We start from the raw sequence: 17,552 nt of genomic DNA, 5'->3' as shown, positions 1-17,552 counted from the left end.
AACATGCTATTGGTTTTTTGCAGGAGAACAGGATCTTCAAAACTTTTCATTTGAATAGGGTCCGGTCTCCTTTTCTTGAATCAAATATTTTCCAGCTAAAAATGTGTTATTTGGCTTAACTTTTTATTAATAATCATTAATAGTTCAAGAAATAAGCAAATTTATCAGCAACTCTTCAGAAAGTATACTTTATAATTTTAGAGCTAAGGGCATATATTATATATTGGCTTTGTAATAAGCTTAAATGATTAATTACACCATTCAGATTAGACTGTGTCCCAGTTTGGAGTCTAACTTGAACTTTTGTTTATGATATAGAATTTGCTCAGCCTTTGAAAAGAGTTTTGGGTTGATGGCACATCTATAATTTTGTTCTCCTTCCATGAGCTCTTTCTCTTCTCTAATAGATGTGTTACTTTTCTAGTCTCACCTTGAAGAAGTTATCTGAAGTTGTAATTCTCTTTAAAACTTAAGAGGAAAGTAAAAGCATAATCACAGAGAGAATTTCATATGGATATTCGGTGGCAAATGAGCCAGGCTTGGTAGCCTTTTGGAATAAAATAGGCATCTTTGGAAAACCTGACTCTAAATTAGGGTCTCATATCTTTTTTTTTTTTTGTCAGTAGTGGAACGATTCACCCTTTTTACTTGCAAAAGGGGAACAGAAAGTGACTATATTTCGTTAGGGCATTTACAAAGAGTTTTCTTCACCTAAGAAGAAACTGAATAAAATGGGTTTTGTATCTTTTTATAAGAATTACTTTTTATTTAGGAAATTGAGAAGATTCTGGTCAAGAACTTTTTCGGCATTTGGCCCAGTTCTGTCCAGAAGAAAAAGGGCTTAAAATTTTAGACTTTTTGATTCTCTAAAGAATGAAACTCCTTATGATATGAGAGTAATAACTAGGAAAACCTTATTATATAACAATCATATCCCTACTAGAGATATGAAAACATTTCATAATCAAAATTTTCTACATATGGTAAAAAATTATATGGGGAAAAGTCAAGGATCCAATGTTTAAGCCAAATTATTCGCCAACTACTTAAACCTTTTGTAAACTTAGTATTGCTCTGTGTACATCAAGGTTGATTATAAAGATAAGCCTAGTCCTTGTCCAAATAAAGATGAGGGGGAGAGTCAGTACTGTGCAGTTTTGACATTCTAAGTGCTTTACACTTATTTTGACAATCTCATAAATCTGCTAGATAGCCCTCTTTTTCTAATGAGGGAACTGGAGTTCAAAAAAGGTAAAACCACTTGGCTAGTAATTAATGGATTAGAACCCAACTTTTCAACTCTGAAACTTTATACATAAACCTTTCTGAAAGGTAGGAATAAGTGTAGTCAGAGCAAAGTATGTTGGTTGCTAGATGAGTGTTACTACAAAGTGCTAATAAGACAGTTCAGAAAGAAGAAAAATCCTGTCTTATGAGCGATCAGTAGAGACTTTGGGAGGGATCATTTAGTTTGACCTTGAGTAGAAAGGAGAGACTGAGTTAGGGATTCATTTTTATTATCAGAATGCCCTTACCTGAAAGAGACCTCCAATATATGTTGGGTTTGAGGCAGTTGCCTAAGCCCTGTCTCTAAGGTTTGGGTTAGAATCCTAGGGTTCCCAATTCTACTTTTGAGACCCCAGACTTGACTATAAAGTTGGTAAAGGTGATAGAAGTATTTGCTGCACCCTATATAGTACCAGGATAGCTTTGCATAGAAGGTGATGCAATTTGGATTTGTTTTATTGACAGCATCTCATTTTCTTCCCTTCCTACCTCCAATTGTGTTGTGGTAGGAATTTGAGATAGAGTATCTTCAGGATGATGTGGACATAGTCCTGTCCCCATCAACTTCAAGGTCACACGAAGTGGCTTACTGAATAATTGGCTCTATGTACTGTCTGACTTATCCTGGAGACTCCAGACTTTGATAAAATGCTCATCCTTTTATTTATTTTTACTTTAGAGAGAAACATCGATTTGTTTTCCCACTTATTTATCCATTTATTGGTTGATTCTTGTATGTGCCCTGACCAGGGATCGAACCCGCAATCTTGGCGTATCGGGACAATGCTCTAACCAACTGAGCTACCTGGCCAGGGCAAAATGCTCATTCTTTTAGACAGTGTCCTATAGTTTGAAATAACTCCTAAAAGTGATGAAATATTTCTAAGAGGGAAGGAAATGAATAGACACCCGTAGATTTTCTAGGCATATTGGGTGGCTGAGAGAAAATAGCAGATGTGAAAAAAAGCATACATTCATTCTGTTAAGTGTTTGGGGAGGAAAAAAAAACAACAACTAGATCTGACAGGCTCTAGTAATCATATAATAGTTCTGACAGGCTCTTTCTCTCTGCTTCATTTTCTTCAGAAAGAGGAAATTGGAATCCATGTTTATTTAAAATAGTTGATCATCCATCTTAAAGTGGTTTTTATAAAAATCGTAATTCTGGGCAACTAGCCTCAGTAAAACAATTTTGCCAGCTGTTGGTTACTTGAGTGTCCTCAAAATAAAGGTAAATGAAAATAAGACTAACTGCTTTTAGACAGCAGTGGTCTTTCCTTGAGTTCTATAACCATATTTTTTTCCTAAAAAAAAAAAAAAAGCAGTACTTCCATTTATATAGGAGGGATTGTTACTATGTCAAGTCTGTGTAAATGTACACATGTATGTGTTGTACAGGTGCTTCCTTTCTTCCCACCCCTTTTAGAGTTGATGGCTTTGTCCCTGATTGTTCAGTATAATAGTTTGCAGATTCACTAAGAGAGCTTGTGTAGTAATGCTTGCTTTATTTTTTTTTCTCTTCCACTCTTGTTTTATTTTACTTTTTTTTCTTTGTGATGTGACATTTTCAGCTGATGTATTGAAAGCAAATCCTTCTAATTTGGGAGCCCAGATCACAAGAGTGAGTTTTTCTACTAGTGTCTTTAGCTGTACATCTTTCTTTGTGTGTGTCTTTCCACCCTTTTCCCTTCCCAATTCAAAAATACTCAAAACACATTTCATAAATACTAGCTAAGAAAATTCCTCTGTCTGTTGAACATCATGACTTTCCACAAAGCAATGTCCACTTTATATTGGGTCAAATTCTTTTTCCCAATGATGTGGTAAAAACATAGGCTAATGTATGTGTTTTGGTTTCTTTGGTTTTAATGTTAGCGTGTTAAAAATAATTTTAGTTCTGTCTTCATTGCAGATAGATATGTCTGGACTCTGTTACCAGTGTGTCATAGCACTGTTCTTTTTTGGTTCTTGTTCTTTTGTTTTAAGGAAAAATATATAATAGCTTCTGAGAATAAAAGACCCATTCTTTTATTAGGATTTTAAGTAATAAATTCTTTGACTTATCTCTATTCTCCCTTCTCATCCCCTGGATGTTCCTCTCAGGGCTATGAAGCAATGAAAAGCTACACATATTACTGTCTAATTTCACCAGAATGACTGGATGAAACATGGTCGAACTGGTGAGCTCCGAACATGCTAGTAGCTTTGGAAAACGGTTTGTTTGATAGTCACAGGAAAACTGTTCATGCTACAAAGAAATAATAGCACCTTTTAATGGTGAAATAAAAGTATGCTTTCTATTTGTTAGTTCTGATTCAAATAACCTCCCCATGTAAGCTGTACATTGCTTTTTAAGATCTTACACCTGGGTAACTTTCTGTACTAGTTTAACCCCTTTCTGTTTTCTTTGGCTTGTGTTATTACAATTTATCTCATGTTCTATTTGTCTGGTTTTGCATCCTGGAAGAGCAGGTGATTAAATAGTCCCTTTTCTTTCTTCCTAGTGTTCTAAAATTTGCTCATTGCTTCTGACATCATTTAAGTTTTCCCAATAAAGCAAATGGTATGCTGTCTTAATTAGAAATGCAGATACTACAAGTGTGTTACCCAAAGTAATCAGCCATTGTGTTTTCTGTTACCAGAAGAGAGTATAACAATGTATTCTACACTAGCACTATAACCGTTGATTGAGGGTAAATTTTAAAGGCCTTGTTTTCAGGATCCCCAAGTTACTCTAAATCACCCACCCTCTGTTCCCTTCTTTTGTTACCCCAGAGATTGAAAGATCTCAAGCAGAGAGAGTTTGCTCGAAATGTTTCTTCAAGATCCCGCAAGGATGAGAAGAAACAGGAAAAAGCCCTTCGGCGTCTCCATGAGTTGGCAGAGCAAAGAAAACAAGCTGAATGGTGAGGACATTTTCTCTCAGAGAGTCTATGGATAATTATAATCCTTAAGATTTAAGAATTATAATGCTTAAGTTTTTAATAGATTCCCTCTTTCAACCTAAAAGCATATCGATACTTAGAGTATGATATACTGATTAAGAAGATGCTCATCTGAGGCCATATTCTACAATCTGTGTGACCTTAAATTATCTAACCTCTATGCCTCAGTTTCCTTATCTATAAGATGGAGATGGTAATAACAGTCTAATCTCTATAGTTGTGAAAAGTGATTAAGTTATTACATTAAAAGTGCTTAGTACATATAAATTATGCTCAATAAATTATACGCTATTATTGTTCCTATCTCCGACATTCATTCTTATGTAGAAAAGCACATTTGTTACATTATTATTTTATAACCAAAAAGTACTGCAGCACAGATTCAAGTGTAGTAAATGCCTTTTAAGTACTATAAGTTAGTACTAAACACTATGAAACCTAGGGAATGCAATAAGGTTCCTGCTTAACAGTTTGGAGCTGGTATTTTGCCTTCGGTGAAATTTTTTCCACTTAAGGCTGAATTTCTAAGCAATTAGACTTTGGGGACCCAGTCTTTAAGCATCGGAAGATTTGTGAGGTATATGCTCAATTAGAAGGACTAGACACACACACACACACACACACCCGTGTTTGTTTGTTTAGTTTGGGTTGAGTTAATTTTTTTCTCCCTTTATTTTGTTATTTTTTTCCATCACCATTTATCCCCCATATAACCTCTTCTACCCCCCTTTCACCCGTGCCTGTTTTGTTTTTATTTTGTTTTATTTTTAATGGATATCAGAGAGAGGAAGGGAGAGGGAGGGAGCGATAGAAACATAAAACTGCCCTCCTGGTTCATGGATCAATGCTCAACCACTGAGCCACACTGGCTGGGCCCCATGTTTGTTTGTTTTTTTAAAATACATTTTTATTGATTTCAGAGTGGAAAAGAGAGAAAGATAGAAACATCAATGATGAGAGAGAATCATTGAATCATTGATTGGCTGCCTCCTGCCCTCCCCCACTAGGATTGAGCCTACAACCTGGGCCTGTGCTCTTGACCGGAATGGAACCCAGGGCCCTTCAGTGCGCAGACCGACACTCTGCCCACTGAGCCAAACCAGCTAGGGCCCCATGTTTATTTTTAATGGTTGACCAGGACCAAAGGAAGGAACTGGTTATAGTTAAAAGATAAACTGATTGCTCCTATTAAAAGTTTACAGCCTCATTCCTGGACTTGCTAGGTTTATTTTTGTCTCTGGATCCTGTTTTACTTATTTACTTCTCTTATGTTTTGGAGACAGAAGGAAGGGAGAAAACACATATTAGTGTAAGTTTTGAAACAGAATTAACCTGAGCCCTAATGTTGAGTTAAACTGTCTATAGATTTCTTCTTTGGCAGCTCTTTATGTAGTAAAACAATTCCTCTTGTACATGTTGCAAGGGTACCTCCTTAAAAAGTATATAACAGACCACTTTCTAGTTCAGGACATTTTTTAATACATGTTTTTCTTCAGAGGTGACTTTCCTCAGTTTTACAAACAAACAGCTAAACGATGACTGAGTAATCTCTTGGGAGAATAAAAGAAAGTTTTGAACCCTCATCAGGTATTTAATTGTCCTAGGAGTAATGCATGACCCCATAGTAAGTAAATATTACTGAAGTAACATGGCAAAGACTAAGCAAATATCAAAATAAGTTCCCTTTTTATTCAGTTTGAGGTTTTCTTTGCTGTGTGGTAGGTTTTGTGACACAGTGTAAGTATCTATTGCTATCCAAATCTATTGGGTTCCTGTCTTCCGATAGTAAGGGATACCACATTATCCAAATATATTTGATTCCTGAGTTTGACAGCTAGTATGTAGAGTTCAGATAACGAGGACTTAAAATAGATATCTAATGCTCTTAGTTCTTCAATTTCGCTTGAGAGATGCCTTTATAATTCACATTCTACAAAAATTTCCGGCATACAGGGTTTTAAAATGTTGGCTTTGAGGCTCCTCAGTGTTCCTGTTTTCAAACCTGAGAAAGTCCTCAGTAGTATCGTGATCGTTGTATGTAATGCCCAGAAAGAATCAAAGCCAACGCAGCTGGCCGGTGTGGCTCCGTGGTTGAGCATTGATCCATGAACCAGGAGGGCAGTTTAATGTTCAGTTCCCCATCAAGGCACATGCCCAGATTGTGGGGTCAGTCCCCAATGGGCGTGCAGTAGGCAGCTAATCAATGATTCTCTCTTATCATTGATGTTTCTATCTCTCCCGCTCCCTTCCTCTCTGAAATCAATTTAAAAAAAAATGTTTTTTATAAGTAAATGCTTAGATGTGGGGCCCAGGAAGTAGGCACAGACCCTTCGTTTCTAAAACAGACATACTAGCCACAGACCACCATAGAGTAGTAGCACTTTGGAGGTTCCGATTATATTTAACTCAGAGAACATGCACATTTAAAAAAAAATGAAATTTGAAAACAGAGAAAATTAGGGTGTTGTTTTTTTAGCTGGATAGTGTAAATAGATGTTCAGCCATACATTTGATAACATACTGATGGGTAGGATGATACAGTAAGAAATGAGCATGGATACAGGATGGGTAGACTTTACCAGATGATAATGATAAAATATTTTAATTTTAGATACCTTAGGAAGAAATAGTAGTAACTATCTAGTTTTAGAAATGTAGCTTGATAGATTAACAGTATGAGATTTTGCCTAACCTCAGTCAGAGAGTTCTCTTCATTAACCCAAGGCTAGGGAATGACCACCACTCACTGTCTTTTAGACCTACCTGTAAAGAATGATAGAACATGAGGTATTTTAGAGGAAGCATGAAATGTACTCCTAAACCTGTTTTTTTTTTTGTTCGTTTGTTTTTATTTTTCTAAATCAATGTGTAGTGCACCTGGAAGTGGTCCTATGTTCAGACCAACCACAGTGGCTGTAGATGAAGAAGGTGGAGATGATGATAAAGATGAATCAGCTACAAATAGTGGCATAAGTGTCCCTGCCACTTGTGGACTAGGATCTGAATTCTCCACAGATAAAGGAGGCCCTTTCACTGCAGTACAAATCACTAATACCACTGGACTGGCACAGGCTCCTGGGTTAGTCTCCCAAGGTGTCAGCTTTGGCATTAAGAATAATCTGGGTACCCCATTGCAAAAATTGGGAGTGTCATTTTCTTTTGCCAAGAAGGCTCCTGTCAAACTCGAATCAATAGCATCAGTTTTCAAGGACCACGCAGAGGAAGGAACTTCTGAAGATGGAACAAAAGCTGATGAGAAGGGGTCTGACCAAGGACTGCAGAAGGTGGGAGACTCTGATGCTAGTAGTAATCTCGATGGCAAAAAAGAGGACGAAGACCCTCAGGATGGAGGGTCCCTTGCCTCAACATTATCTAAGTTAAAAAGAATGAAGCGAGAAGAAGGAGCTGGGGCAACAGAGCCAGAGTATTACCACTACATCCCCCCAGCACACTGCAAAGTAAAACCTAATTTTCCCTTCCTCCTCTTTATGAGAGCTAGCGAACAAATGGAAGGTGGTGATAATACACACCCAAAGAATGCCGTAGAGAGCAAAAAAAGCAATTCTCCCAAGCCTAAACGCTTAAGCAAGGTGGCAGCAAGCCAAGGAGCAGAAAAGACTGTTAGTGAAGTCTCGGAGCAGCAGGCGGAAACCAGTGTGGCTGAGCCCTCAGAACCTGGAAGCAGAGCTGAAACCAAGAAGGCTTCAGGAGGGGACATAAGTGAGCAGAGTTTAGAGAGTCAGAAGTCTTCAGGTATCCAGATGTGTGAGCCTAACCCTTCTAAAGAAACCTCTCAGACCACCCCACCAGGGAAAGAAAGCCGTGAGGGACCCAAACATCCTACTGGCCCCTTCTTTCCAGTTTTGAGCAAAGATGAAAGCACTGCCCTCCAGTGGCCATCAGAACTATTAATTTTCACCAAGGCAGAACCCTCCATTTCATACAGTTGTAACCCTTTATACTTTGACTTTAAACTTTCAAGGAACAAAGATGCCAGAGCTAAAGGGACAGAAAAACCAAAGGACATAGGAGGCTCCTCAAAGGACCATCTCCACGGCCTTGATCCTGGTGAGCCAAATAAAAGCAAGGAAGGAGGAGAGAAAGTAGAACATTCCTCAGGAGATAGAATAGATGCACCTGCCTCAGGATCTTCCTGTCGCGGCCTGAATAAGCAGGAGCCTGGTGGCAGCCATGGATCAGAAACAGAAGACACAGGGAGAAGCCTTCCTAGCAAGAAAGAACGATCTGGGAAGTCCCACCGACACAAAAAGAAAAAGAAGCACAAAAAATCCAGCAAACACAAACGGAAACATAAGGCTGACCCAGAAGACAAAAGCTCTAAGGTTGAGTCTGGGGAGAAGTCTAAGAAGCGCAAGAAACGAAAACGGAAGAAGAATAAGTCAGCCCCGGCAGATTCTGAACGGGGACCCAAACCAGAACCCCCTGGGAGTGGTAGCCCTGCTCCACCAAGAAGACGGCGGCGAGCCCAAGATGATTCCCAGCGGAGATCCCTCCCAGGTGAAGAAGGGAGCAGTGGCAAAAAGGATGAAAGTGGAGGTGGTGGCAGCTCTCAAGATCATGGTGGGAGGAAACATAAAGGTGAACCTCCAACTTCATCCTGCCAGCGAAGAGCTAGCACCAAACGGAGCAGCCGGTCCAGCCATCGGAGTCGACCCAGCAGTGGAGATGAGGATAGTGATGATGTTTCATCACGCCGGCTGCACCAGAAGTCTCCATCCCAATACAGTGAAGAGGAGGAGGAGGAGGAGGAGGAAGACTCGGGCAGTGAGCATTCCCATAGCCGCTCACGATCTGGCCGGCGCCATTCCTCACACCGTTCCTCCCAGCGTTCTTACTCAAGTAGCTCAGAGGCTTCTTCAGACCAGAGCTGCTATAGTAGGCAGCACAGTTATTCTGATGACAGCTATAGTGACTATAGTGACCGATCACGAAGGCACTCAAAGCGCTCCCATGACTCTGATGACTCAGACTACACCAGCTCCAAGCACCGGTCCAAACGGCACAAATATTCATCTTCCGATGACTATAGCCTCAGTTGCAGCCAGTCCCGAAGCCGGTCTCGGAGTCATACCAGAGACCGCTCAAGATCCCGGGGCCGCAGCCGCAGCAGTAGTTGCAGCCGCAGCCGGAGCAAACGGAGAAGCCGTAGTACCACAGCCCACAGCTGGCAGCGAAGCCGCAGCTATAGCCGGGACCGCAGCCGCAGCACCAGAAGCCCTTCCCAAAGATCAGGCTCTAGGAAAGGATCATGGGGTCACGAGAGCCCTGAGGAGAGGCGTTCTGGTCGTCGAGACTTCATTCGCTCCAAAATCTACCGCTCCCAGTCTCCTCATTATTTCCGATCCGGTCGGGGAGAAGGCCATGAGAAAAAGGAAGATGGCAGAGGAGATGATAGTAAAGGGACAGGCCTACCCTCCCAGAACAGCAGTGTTGGCACAGGAAGGGGATCAGAGAGTGACTGCAGCCCTGAAGATAAGAACTCTCTCACTGCCAAACTTCTACTGGAGAAGATCCAGTCAAGGAAAGTGGAGAGGAAACTCAGTGTAAGTGAGGAGGTGCTGGCCACCCCAAATAAAGCTGGGCTCAAGCTCAAGGACCCCCCACAAGGTTACTTTGGGCCCAAGCTCCCCCCCTCTCTTGGCAATAAGCCTGTCCTTCCACTGATAGGGAAACTCCCAGCTACCCGAAAGCCCAACACCAAGAAATGTGAAGAGTCTGGCTTAGAAAGAGGGGAAGAGCAAGAACAGTCAGAGACAGAAGAAGGGGCTCCAGGGAATAGTGATGCCCCATTTGGACATCAGTACCCCTCAGAGGAAACCGCTGGCCCCTTATCAGACCCACCTCCAGAAGAGCCAAAATCTGAAGAAGCTACTACTGCTAATCACCCTGTGGCTCCACTGGGCACCCCAGTGCACTCTGATTGCTATCCTGGGGACCCAACCATCTCCCATAACTACCTCCCTGACCCCAGCGATGGGGACACCCTAGAATCCTTGGATAGTGGCAGTCAACCAGGCCCTGTGGAATCTAGCCTGCTGCCAATAGTGCCAGAACTTGAGCACTTCTCCAGTTACGCACCTCCCAGTGGGGAGCCTAGTATCGAGTCAGCCGATGGGGCAGAGGATGCTTCCCTGGCCCCCCTGGAAAGCCAGCCCATCACCTTCACCCCCGAGGAGATGGAGAAGTACAGCAAACTCCAGCAGGCTGCACAGCAGCACATCCAGCAGCAGCTTCTAGCCAAGCAAGTAAAAGCCTTTCCAGCCTCTGCTGCCCTGGCCCCAGCCACTCCAGCCCTGCAGCCCATCCACATTCAGCAGCCGGCCACAGCCTCTGCCACCTCCATCACAACTGTTCAGCATGCCATCCTACAGCATCATGCCGCAGCAGCTGCTGCCGCCATTGGCATTCACCCCCACCCTCATCCCCAGCCACTTGCCCAAGTACATCATATTCCCCAGCCCCACCTGACCCCCATTTCCTTATCCCACCTCACTCACTCAATCATCCCTGGCCACCCTGCCACCTTTCTCGCTAGCCATCCCATTCACATCATTCCTGCCTCAGCCATCCATCCTGGACCCTTCACCTTCCACCCTGTCCCACATGCTGCCCTCTATCCTACCCTTCTTGCCCCACGGCCTGCTGCAGCAGCTGCCACTGCCCTCCACCTTCACCCACTTCTTCACCCCATCTTCTCAGGTCAGGACCTGCAGCACCCCCCTGGCCATGGCACATGAGTTGGGGGATGAGAGCCCAGGTAGGACCAGGGAAGGTGACCCATAAGTCTTCCCTTGGGAGTGTTGAGCCATTAATACCAGCAAGTAGAAGCTGGGATGGGCAGTGTCTGATAGCCAAAGAATTGGGTTTTGGCTTGCAGGGGTGGTTTTAGATTTGAGGTTTGCTTTGGGTTCACTATCAGGGATTTCTCCCCCCCTTTCCTTGTATCCCTCCCCCTCCTGTGTTTCTAGACTAGGAAACACTAGTAAGTGCTACCCACCCCTCTGCAGCAACATTTCCAGATGGTCAAGTTTATATGCTCCCCTTCTCCCTCTACTGTTTAACCTCTGCTCTTCCCTTCTATAAAATGTAAAACATTTTTCTCCTCTCTGGCCGGCGGGTTGTCCATCTGATCCTGCCTTCCCAATGTCTGACCATCCCTTGGTGACCTTGTGTTACCCTGGGTGAGGTGGAAAGGGAGTCAGACCTGGAATCAGATGCTACTCTGTTTTTGGATCCACTTCCCACCTAAAGAGCCACACGTTTGGCACTGATGTCCTCGTGTCCCTCATCCCAGAAGAGACATCGGACTATCCCAGAAAAGAAGATCCTATCATGATTACAAGCAATGCGGAACAGTTTCTCATGTGCTTTCCCAGGGAGGAGCTTGTATGTCTGAAGGGTGTATTTTCTTCTGTCATGTTGATGTTTCCTTCTTAATTTATAGGATTTTTTTAACGTAAAAAAATTGCACTGAACTCTATAAACGCAAATGCTGCTTTTTGTAGCTCATAAAAAAGGTTCCATATTTGTAGTATACTGCAATAATATTTTTTACATCTAGCTCTTTAAGTGATCCTTGTTCTGGTGGCTTTGTGTAAATATGTTTGCCTAGTTGAATTAAGAAACTAAAGGTTATAAGATGAAAGCAAAAAATAAAGTATTTGTTTTCTGCTAGATGCAAAATGACTAAGCATGTATATTTTATCAAACTCATGTATTTTTTGAAGTTACGAACTATAAAAATGTCAGAGCAAAAAAGGAACATTGTTTAACATTTTTGCTGGGACAAAATGTTCAGTAATTTACATTAAGTGGTGCCCCCAGCACTGGGATGTTTGAACTAATGGGCATCAGTCAGCTGGGGGTTCAGAGGAATCCTCAGTTATGGTGGTCTTCATATGCTTTGTTTTTGTTTTTTACAGAGAAACAGGTGGGCCCCACAGAGGAGGAAAACATTCAAGAGCTTTATTTGAAAGCAGTGAGATTCAGAGTGATTGGGGGTTTCTGATGCCTTGTTCTAGGCAGTCCATTTGCCTTCCTAGTACTTAGCCTCCTCTGATAATTTTTTGTTTTTTAATGTGCCTTTTTGGTTTGCTAGAAACAAGTAGAAGTAGACTGGGGGATGGTAGAGTTCCGTTTTCTTCCTCCTCTTGTTGGGACATGAGCACATTTATAGATACTGCAAATTCTTTTGTTTCATAGTTTCCATGCCTTCAGCCCAGTTTAGCTTAAGCAGTAAAGATTCCTTTTCTCTTCTGTGACACCATGGCACCTACCAGAGGAAATAACCACCTCAGTTCCTCTTCCTCTTCTTGCTTTTCACCCAGGTTTTCAGACCTAATTAACACACTGACCCTAAAGTGTTTATATTGCAGTTCTCACCATCTTTGGTGTAACTAGCGGATCCCTGTTTGGCATTTCCCTGCCTATTCCTGTGGCTAGAATTGGTTGGGTGGTCACCTGACAGGAAAAACAAACCCTACTTACCTGGGCCAAGGCTCTGTGTTCTGCCTTTCTTCTCGAATTCCCAAATGGGAAAGGTTTTGAGTTTATGAGAAGCAAGTGCTGGACAAACAAGGCTCTTGACTGAGCCTCCTGCCTGTTCAGTGCTCCTCACGTGGTTCAGAAGCATCACTTTTTTGATAACTAGCACTGGAAAAATGAAATGTCTTTGACGTGAAGGGACTCATTTTTCTTTGCTTTCATGAAGCCCATGTAAATAATTTAAATAATACAGTATTAACATTTTTGTGCTATTCCCCTTCCCATTAGCTTGTAGATTGAGCCATACTCTGGCTGCCTCTGCCTTCCTGGGGGCAGTTTTCTTTAACTTTCAGAATAGTGATTTTAAAACTTTAAAAAAAGTAAAGAAAAACAAAATAGCCTACCCTTCCTTACAAGCATAACAGATTGTATTTAACTTTATCGCATATGATAGAGATATATATGCTGTAAAATTAGGGAAAGGAACTTTCTAATAAACCAATGATTTGTGGAAACTTAGCAGAGTCTGTTGTGATTGTTGCCCCATCCATTCAAGTTGGGAAGGGATGGAGTTCAGGGTTACAAATAACATCTTGTTTGAAGTGATCAAGGGATAGACTCTTGAGAACCAGTTTTTTATGATGTTTGGAATTGTGCTTCTCAGAGCTCAGGCTGCCCAAGTAGAGAGAACAGATGATGATGTGGGAGGACGTATAGTAAAGCTTCTCAGTCTTAAGTAGGTGCTTTGGAATGTGCACCTCTTTCTCACACGAATTTTCTATTTCTGCCTTACCTCTTAGGTATGTAATCTCTGTGTAATAGGGTATATGGCATGTTAGGTGCTCACTAATAAGTAAGTGGGTTGGAATTTCTAAGTTTGATTTTTAAGATTTTGGATAAACTTCAGGGCAATGGAATTACAAGAGTCATCTGCCTGGCCTTTGCCCTCCTGAAGTAGTTCTGTATACCAGAACCAGTCTTGAATTATTCTCCTCAACCCTTTAATACCAGTACAGTACTAGAGAGCTACCTGGTGGAAGGAATAGGCCTTGTTACTGAGCTGATAAAAGCCTCTACTGTATCAAAAAATCACAAAAGGGAAAGTTTAGCATCAAAGCTAGCCACATAGATTTGCAGGGATAAATTAGTTTCCTCTCTCTTCCTCAGTCTTTCAGGAAGGAGGAGTACAATGTCTATTTCTTTCCTACTCTCGTAATAGCTGTGTTCTCCCCTTGACCGAAGAGAAACTATTCAACATGAACCTTGGGTTGGATGCTCAGACCTGCCTATTTTCCTAAAATAGCAAAATTCCTGCCCAGAAAGAAAGGATGTTAAAAAAATGAAAAGTAATGTTCTGAGCAGGCAAGGTGCCAGTGAAAGCAGCGGACTGGCCTGTAGAGAGTGCTCTGTGCAGCTGCCTGCCTCAGCCACCTGCGCTTGCAACATGGACATGCCTCTTCTATACCCACAGTGACTAATCCAGGCCTTGTCAACCATTTCCATTCTTATTTACCAGAGACACCTTCACTTCCCCTTTATCAATTCATATCTGAATGTCTGCAGCATTTCCTGGCCGACCTCCCTGACTCTTAGGATATAATTCTTTGTCCCTTATAAGCTTACTGGCTTTTCAGAATCTGAGTGCAGTTCATTTTGTGTTCACTGCTTCCCAATAAAATTAGAAGTTCTGGGGGGACGGGGATTGATTCTTATACTTCCTTTTTTTTCTTCTTCTTAATTCCTTAGAGTGTTTTACAGAGTTGAACACAAACATTTTGATTATATGTCCAAGAAAGATTTGAGCAAAGTAAAATACTAACTGAGGATTTTTATGCATCAGAGTTTAAAAAGGAAACCAAAGGTGATAAAATGTTTTTCTTTATATCCACTTCACCTAGCTCAGTGCCAGGCACATAGTAGAAGTTAATAATTGTGGACTAAATGAAGTCTTAGCAGAACTTTGAATTCATTGAGGAATCCTAGCACTGTTGGCTGATGGGATGGAGAAGTCGGAGCAGTGTGTCAGCAGCACTCCTGCCTATTATCTCAGAAAGGAGACTAACCCAGCTCTGACCCCAGAGGAACTCCCAGAAGAACAGAATTCTTACTGAATACCACACTCCTCTCCCTTCCCAAATCCGATGCTCCACCTGTTCCCAATTTTAGTTACTGGTACCACTGTCCTACTAGCCAACAAGGCACCAAAGCTTCGAGTTACTTGACACTTCCCACCACATCCAGTTACTGATTGTGTAACCTCTGCTGTCTCCCTTGTTCCTGCCATCTGTACCCGGGTTTAAGCCTCATCCATCACCTTTAAACCAAGAGGATTGCAGTTGCTCTCCATCTCATCTTCCCAGTAAGTTCTGCCTTTTCCAGTTCCTTCTATCCACAGACAGAGAGTGTAATCGCCCAAATCGGAGCACAATTAGTATATCTCTTATTGTCTGACTTGAGAAATATTCATGATTCTCCATCTTCAGATTAAAGTTCAAATTCCTCGATAAGGCATTCAAGGACTTCGAGTTATTTGACCCCAGCTTTTCTTTTTTTTTTTTTTTTAAATATATTTTATTGATTTTTTACAGAGAGGAAGGGAGAAGGATAGAGAGTTAGAAACATCGATGAGAGAGAAACATGGATCAGCTGCCTCCTGTACACTCCCCACTGGGGATGTGCCCGCAACCAAGGTACATGCCCTTGACCGGAATCGAACCTGGGACCCTTGAGTCCGCAGGCCGACGCTCTATCCACTGAGCCAAACCGGTTAGGGCGACCCCAGCTTTTCATTCCACCCTAATGCCCACTCTGTCCTCATGCTCGAGTCCACCCTATCCTAAGTCAACTACTTCCCCTTCCCTATAACTGACCTTTATGTCCTGCCACTCTTAAAGAGATTCTCTGACAAGAGTGTAATGGATAAGAACATGATTTTAGCCCTAGCCGGTTTGGCTCAGTGGATAAAGCATCAGCCTGAGGACTGAGGGTCTCCGGTTTGATTCCAGTCAAGGGCACATGCCTGTGTTGCGGGGTAGATCCCCAACAGGGGGCGTGCAGTAGGCAGCTGATCAATGATTCTCATAGATGTTTCTCCCTCTCCCTTCCTCTTTGAAATCAATAAAATATATTGTTTTAAAACATGATTTTAGCCCTGGCCTATTTGGTTTGGTGGATAGAGTGTCAGCCTGCAGACTGAAGAGTCCTGGGTTCAATTCTAGTCAAGAGCACATACCTCGGTTGCAGGCTCGATCCCCGGGGCACTTTCAGGAGGCAACCAATCGATGTGTCTCACATCAATATTTCTCTCTCGCTCCCTCCCTTCTACTCTCTGAAGATCAATGGGAAAAATATTCTCGGGTGAGGATTAACCAAGAAATAAAATCCTTTAGAAACAAACATGAATTTAAGCACAAACATTTGAATCCACACATTGGCTGTGTAAACTTGGGCAATTTGCCTAAAACTCTGTGCCACAGTTTTGGCATTTATGAAATGGGCATAATAGTACCTATTTCATAGGAGTTGTTATGAGGAGAATGTGATATAAATGATTTCAGCTAGACATAATCACCCTTTTCAAGGCATTCTTTACTCTTCCTCTGCTGCAGTTGTGTCTTCATGTCTTAACTCCCTCTTTAAAGATCCTTGGTCAGAGACCTTTGTACCCCTTACTACCCAGTGCCTTGAACAGAATAAATACTTATTTAAAAACTTTAGTGAAATGTGATTTAGTTTGGGACTACACAGTATACACCAATAATTACAATACCACTCAGTTGAGGTCAGTGGGAAGGTGGTAGGTAAGTATAAAACTGAGTTAAGTATTCATTCTAATAGATGCATTACATGCCTACTGTGGTCCTGGGACTGAGAAATCAGCAGTGAAGAAGGCCTGGACTAAAATTTAAGGAGCTTTTAACCTCGTAAAGGGCAGGATTTTGAGTTTTGTGTTGAGATGGTGAATTAGGAGGAGGGAGGAGCCGAAGGGTTTCCAAGATAAGATGGTTGCAATTGATCAGAAAATATAGAGCGCACACACACACACAAAGAAAGAAAATATAGAGCAAAAGGAGAATGTGGCCATGTTCCTGTTCCCCTGGCAGATCTTGAATTTCCTGAGAACCTATTTTTGGGGGAGACATGTAGTGTCAATAAGACTTGGCACTCTTGCTCACATCCACAGAAAATGACCTTGCCTTTCTACTCAAAACTATTCCTTCTCTTTCCACATGTTTGCATCTTCCATGCTCAGTGCACGCTCCATTCAGTCTGTCTGTCAGCAATACCTATTACAAGTTGGACTCTCGGCTAGGCCCCAGACTACAGTAAAGAACCCTGCTCTTCAGGGATTCATGGACACGATCCAGTGAACAGGCCATGATAAACTGTGTTAATTCCAGGGTGCCAGCCTGAAGAGTTGGAGGAGGCTTCCTGTTGGCAATGACCCCACTAGAATCGGTTCTTGATGATTGGACAAGAGCTCTGTCACCAGAAAGAGTGAGGGGGCCTGCTTTCTACCAAATAGCTGGTGAATAATCACAAAGCCTATGAGCCAGAATACCCTGATCTGACTCCACTTTATCCCCATCTCCCTTCTCCCTTCAACCAAGACCCATTCACCATCCCTTCCCCAACCCTGGCTGCACTGCTTGACCACATTAAGACTTGGCCTGAGATGGAGGAAGAGTGAGGAAGCTGCTGCACCAATGTGACTGACTGAAGCTGCCCAAAGCCCTAAAAGGAAGTGGATAGGTGCCTTATCCAAGAGGGTACAGCAGCCCAGGTCTTATCAGGAGGCAGCAGCTTCCTTACTCC

General features: G+C 42.2%; 1 protein-coding gene and 1 pseudogene across 6 annotated transcripts in view; one reads left to right on the top strand and one right to left on the bottom strand.

Moving 5' to 3' along the window:
• GPATCH8 (G-patch domain containing 8) overlaps positions 1-13,256 on the top strand; it is a 76,341-nt gene extending 63,085 nt beyond the window's left edge. For all 6 annotated transcript variants that reach the window (XM_070394156.1, XM_070394161.1, XM_070394158.1 and 3 more), the window contains 2 exons: positions 4,063-4,193; positions 7,105-13,256. In XM_070394156.1, coding sequence (XP_070250257.1) covers positions 4,063-4,193; positions 7,105-10,990 — 4,017 coding nt within the window. In that variant the 3' untranslated portion in view covers positions 10,991-13,256. The remainder of the gene's footprint in view (positions 1-4,062; positions 4,194-7,104) is intronic.
• Positions 615-735, bottom strand: LOC138995244 (small Cajal body-specific RNA 24; annotated as a pseudogene).
• Positions 13,257-17,552: the final 4,296 nt, after the last annotated feature.

Source organism: Myotis yumanensis, unplaced genomic scaffold (genome assembly GCF_028538775.1).
Source record: "Myotis yumanensis isolate MYYU_CA2020_CCGP unplaced genomic scaffold, mMyoYum1.0.hap1 SCAF_16, whole genome shotgun sequence".
NCBI lineage: Eukaryota > Metazoa > Chordata > Mammalia > Chiroptera > Vespertilionidae > Myotis > Myotis yumanensis.
The sequence above is the reverse complement of the archived record's forward strand: the minus strand, read 5'-3'. Positions and strand labels throughout refer to the sequence as shown.